Genomic DNA, 6054 nt, shown 5'->3' on the forward strand with positions numbered 1-6054 from the left:
AAAAATAATTTATGTATTTTATATAAATCTAATTAGGATTAATAAAATAAATAAATTAATTTATTAAAAATATATTGTAAAGTTTAGTTATAAATAAAAATAGAGGATAAATAATTTGAATTAAATATTGCTAAAAGTACCTTTTCAAATAAAAGAAGAGTGAGAACTGAATGCATGAGCAGGGTTCACTATAGTTTTTGAAGTGGTCAAAATGGATTCACCAAATGTAGAGGCATAGAGAGAGGCGATCTACTGAGTTCAGTAGTAAGCGTTCCAATACTTCCTTATCTTGAATTCACAAGCCAAAGAAACTCATTTCACAAGGCAGGGGATGGCTCCATTCTAAATGACAAGAATCAGCGTACCGATTCAATGCCCGAATCACAGGCATTGTGTTAAGGAGGATTAAGTAATTCACCACAAGCTTCTTATGCAAATGTCTACTACCAGAAATCTCCGCATGAGCAGTATCCCTCCCTAAAATGGTGGAACCGGTTATTGTCCCTGACAATAATTTCCCTCCTTGTGACGGTAGAAGCAACCTTCATAAATTCATGGCAATCCCCACAGATCCTTAGGTTCTTCATGATTCTTATAGGTGCATAAGAAGGTAAGTACATTAACCCAAAAGTAAAAGCAAGCTTCTCAGAATGATGCTTTAGTAGTTCCCTCTTGTAATCATCTTCAACATCATGCAGATCATGTTCAATGTAGCCTTTGAATCCCAGTTCTTCCATCTCGTCCAGCAAGTTATCCAATCTTGAATATACCTCAGCAATCTGTGGATGAGTCCTCTCCCCAACCATGAAGGAGTGAACTTTGTGTTTAATTTCGATCCAACTCTTACCTCTCTCCTTCTTAGCTTCACTACTTTTAAGAACCTTCCTTGCAGATGCAACATCCTCCCACCTCCCATCCGCAGCATATATGTTGGAAAGCAGCACATGATTCCCTGCATTATTAGGTTCAATCTCAAACAATTTTCTAGCTGCGACCTCTGCCAACTCAACATTCCGATGAACCCTGCAAGAAGCTAAGAGTGACCCCCATATGGAAGCTGTAGCCTCAAATGGCATTTTGTCAATTAAATCCTTAGCTTCATTAAGCTGTCCAGTCCTGCCAAGAATATCAACCATGCATGAGTAGTGAAAGACATTGGGAGACAAGTTATGTTCTTTCTTCATCATGTCAAAATATTTGCGCCCCTTTTCAGCCAACCCCATATGAGCACATGCAGATAACAGAGAAACATAAGTTACCTCATTTGGGAACAAAAACATCTGCTGCATTTTCTCAAATAATATCATAGCCTCTAAAGATCTGGAATGTCTAGCAAAACCAGATATCATCGTGTTCCACAGAACGACATTCTTCTCCTCCACATTAGAAAAAACATCATGAGACTCTTTAATGCTTCCGCATTTAGCATACACATCTACAAGCGATGACGTAATATATTCATTTGCACCAAAACCGATTTTATACACCACGGCATGCACTTGTTTCCCCTCTATTAGTGCGGCCAAGGCAGAACAGGCACTAAGGACCGAAGATATGGTGAACATACTAGTTGCTGCATGAGACCTTTGTGCCCTTAGAAACAAACCTAAAGCTTCCTCATAAAGCTCATTGTGTACAAACCCAGCCATCATTGAACTCCAAGTAACATCACTCTTTTCCGGCATGGATTCAAACACCCGAAGAGCATCATTGATGAGATGGCACTTAGCATAAACATCAAGCAAAGCAGTGCCCACAAACGCATTGAAAGACATTGATGCCTTAATAGAAAAAGCATGCAATTGTTTACTCTCAAAAGCCAAAATCTTGGACGCACAAGCACACAGCACACTTGACAGCGCAAACTCGCTGAACTCCGACCCTTCTCTCAGCATCCTCACAAAAAGGTCTAAAGCCCCTTCTCCACTCCCATTTTGAGTGTGCGCTGCAATCACAGTGTTCCACGAAACCACACTTCTAAGACGCATTTCATCGAACACTTTGCGTTGCGAGAGTACAACGCCACACTTGGAGTACATATTAATCAGCATGTTTGAAGTCAAAGTGTCTGCTTCTAAACCAAAGTAAAGTGTCTGTGCATGGCAGGATTTGCCTTGCATAAATGCTCGCTTTTTGGCGCATTTTCGAATCAGGGATTGCTGAATCTGCAAAAAATCAGCTCTGGTACATACCCAAACATTGTCTGCTTCTTGGGTTGGTGGCTCAACTTCAGCAGTGCTAATCAATGAAATGCTTCTGCGATGCAAACTACTGAATGATCTACAAGATTTATTGCTCCTGTACAGGGCTTTCATTTAAAGATCCAAGCCCCCAAGATTAATTTAGTATCTTGTGAACATCAAAATTTTCTCAAGGAGTGTATGAGAATTATCAAAGGCTTATGCAGCTTACAGCTCACTGAGATCTCAGATATTTTTTTATTAATAAGTTTATATTTGTACAAATTTAGAGTTAATTCAATTTATTGATTTTAATCAATTGTTTATTTCACTTTTCTTCTTTTACTCTAACTAAATAAATAAAACAAAATTTTAACTTTGCACCCGTGTTGAGCTTGCTTCCATAGCTATAGTTATTTATTAAGTTGAGGGATTAAATTACCAATTTTTGTTAACAAACTGTATATCTTTAATTTTATACAAAATTAGATGTTGTTGCATGCAGTTTTGGCGAGCATATAAGAAATAATTTTTGTATAAAATGAAGAGAAATTATTAAAATTGTGTGAAATTAAAAAAAATTGGGATACGTTGAGAAAGAAAAAATAAATTAAAATTGAGAATTTATTAAAAATATGAAAATTTATTAGTAAAAAAACACGGAGAAGGTGAGAGAAAAAATAAATTATAATTATAAATTTCTTAAAAATATGAAAGTTTGTGAGGAAAAAAAAGGTGGAGAATGTGAGAAAAATATGGAGTAGTAGATTAAGAGAAAAACAATGTAATTATGTAATTATCAAAAAATAAAATTATTTTTTGACCAATTTTGTTTTTAATATGGAAGAAATGAATTAAAGGGTAAATTTGGGTTTAATTATTTATTTATTATAAAAAAAATTATAAAGATAATATTTTTTTTAAATAAGATAACATATTTGTATCGAGTCATGGACATTTTTTTAAAAAATTAAAGTGTCAAGTTGTGGACAACATCTACGACTCGACACTATTTTTCTTTTTTTAAATTAAAGTACCAAGTCGTGGACGCTTAAAATATTTAATATTTTAAAAATTAAAACATTAATACTTGAATAATTGTAAAATATGTGTATATATCGCTAGCTAGTGCAGTTGGTCATGCATAAGTGGATCAACATTCCACCATTAATGCCATACTTGAATAATTGTAAAATATGTGTATATATCGCTAGCTAGTGCAGTTGGTCATGCATAAGTGGATCAACATTCCACCATTAATGCCCATTTGCCATTTTTGCAACTTTAGGACTCTTTCTTGGACTCGGTTTGTTGGTGTTTTGCATTGAGACCCAGCAAAAATTTTATTTAAATCAAATTTGATCGAATTAAATTAATTATACAATAATTATATTATATTTGTTATATGATTGATTATTTTTCTTAATTATATAACAACTATATTACACTTGTCATACAATTGGTTCAAATCTAACTAAACCCGTTATGAGTTAAAATTTCCCTAAGAAGAACCCAATATTATGTGTCCTTGGAGGAAATCATGAGGCGGAAATAATGCCAATATGGCTCATATAAATTATGGAGGGATATAATGACATTGAAATTCCATCACTATATTATTTTGCTCCTTTCGTTGTAATCTCCATTGCTGAAAAGTGATCAAGTTCAAGAAAAAGAGAGAAAGATGAAGTTTCATGTGTTCAAATTTTGATAAAAAAAAAAAAAACGTAAGAGAAGAGAGCAAATGAGCGAAAAATTATCTATTCTTCCGCCTGTGGTGAAAACTCTTGTCAAGTTATAATTTTACTAACTTTTCGAGAATTTTTTAAGTATTGTATAACACATTTGTCTCGTATCATTCAATAATATTTCGATACGCCGCAACCGATATTATCGATGATACCGCGAGTTTGAACCATGAACGAGATATAATGTGTTGAAGTAGGCGTTGTTGGATTGAGGGAGGAGTGTGGAGGATGGAGATGCTACTAGTGGGTCTTGCACATGTTTGTTTGTTAGTATTGGTGATTGCCTCTTTGATTTTAAGAAGTTTATGCTACTAGTGGGTCTTGCACATGTTTGTTTGTTAGTATTGGTGATTGCCTCTTTGATTTTAAGAAGTTTATAATTCAAAGCCCCTCCTCTAACCTCACTCATTTTCTCCAAATAAACTAACATCCGAATTCTGGGTTGAACGTCTTGTATTTGAATAGTGATGGGCATTTTAATTATTGAAAGACAAAAAAAGCCCTTCATTAAGGGTAAAAAGGTCATTTCTCCAACATCCACGTGTGAGGTCGCGGGTCGGCTGGCCCCACCCCGCGCTATTGACCAGAAATGGAGGGTGATTGAGTACCACACAATTAAAAGAAAAGAGGCTTGGATCATGACACATGAGTTGATCTACAATGTCAATACTGAGCCTATAAATACCTCATACCTGACCAAAAAGAGGTAACTGGATATTTATTACGTTGATCTTATATTATGAGATCACTACATTAGCTCGCAGATTGCATACTTTCACCTCAGTCATTACCTAACTTTGGCGTCGGAAGGTCTTCATCGGGGACGAACCCGAGTAGCCTAACTTTTTTGTTTTATCTTCAGGCCCTAATTCATAGATTTAGGAAGGTGACGTGACCAAATCAAGCTCGTTGATCGAGGTCGAACATTCGAGTCTGATCAAATAGAAAATTATTAATGAAACTAATTAATAAAAAAAGTTAGGTATTTGTAGAAGAAATATAAGTATAGCTAATTCAATTCACACAATCACCTGTACGTTGTTTGTCCGCTGTTTTGGAGCATTAGTATACATACGGTCATATCTGCATCACTGAAAAATACTCTTCAGCGACAGGTACAACTACTCATTAGGCGACAGAAATGGGTGGCAGCGGTTATGGTACGTAGCTCTGACGCTGAATTTATATATTTGAAAATCGATTTGCAAACACGTTGGGAATGCTTACCATGCATAAATAATAGTAGACCAAAATCCTATAGCTTAGTTGGCCAAGTTAAAGCTCCATAATTTTAGAGGTCATGTGTTTGAATTCCGCTATGTGTGTAAAATATTGTCTACTGCATGAAAGGAATTGTTGTCGAAAGGAATGATTGTGTAATACTTATACTAATATATTTATTTCAATTAATAATACTTCATCATTTCTATTTCAAAATAAAATAATAGTAGACCAAAAGTCTTTCTCTAAGAAAAGAAACAAGATCATAACAAGTGAAATAATATTGCTGCTTAGGATTAAAGACTTAAAATTGCAGCCAACAACTTCACAACCATATCATTCATTAAGTACTAGTGTGTGGCATAATTATTATATTCTCAAAATTATAAATTTTAGTTAAAGATAGAGGTTGTGAGTAGTTATTTAGAGAAAAATGAGGAAGAAAAAATATAAAAGTCGAGAGAGAGAAAAAAAAGCTGCTGAAATAATTAAGGAAAAATAGCATAACAAAAACAGAAAAGATACCAACTAGGTGTTCTCCCTTAATATGAAGGTATGAATGAGAACCTTGTACCTTGGGTTGGGTTGGATCGGGTCATATATTTTCATATACGTAGAACCTGCAACATGTGAAGAACCTAGGTTTAGGAAGTAATAATTTATGAAGGAATTACAAGTCATAATTATTGGTTTACTACCTAGGACAACATTTTTGCCCGGTACGTTTCTAATTTTCGAGATTTCAAGGCAAAGGTTATTAGTTAAGGTAGCAATATAGTTCTATAACTTAGAATTCGATCAAGAATATAGAAAGTAATAATAATTAATCGCCCCATTCGACGAGTCGCAATTTCGAACGTACCTTATTTAAACTAACTAAGCTCTCCCTGAAAATTATAGCTCGG

At 34.6% G+C, this 6054-nt stretch overlaps 1 protein-coding gene across 1 annotated transcript; it reads right to left on the reverse strand.

Moving 5' to 3' along the window:
- Positions 1 to 332: 332 nt before the first annotated feature.
- LOC105180113 (pentatricopeptide repeat-containing protein At5g04780-like) lies at positions 333 to 2423 on the reverse strand. The gene has a single exon (XM_011103765.2). The coding sequence runs from the start codon at positions 2313 to 2315 to the stop codon at positions 444 to 446; it is 1872 nt and encodes a 623-aa protein (XP_011102067.1). The 5' UTR covers positions 2316 to 2423; the 3' UTR covers positions 333 to 443.
- Positions 2424 to 6054: the final 3631 nt, after the last annotated feature.

Source organism: Sesamum indicum, unplaced genomic scaffold (genome assembly GCF_000512975.1).
Source record: "Sesamum indicum cultivar Zhongzhi No. 13 unplaced genomic scaffold, S_indicum_v1.0 scaffold00335, whole genome shotgun sequence".
Taxonomy (NCBI): Eukaryota; Viridiplantae; Streptophyta; class Magnoliopsida; order Lamiales; family Pedaliaceae; genus Sesamum; species Sesamum indicum.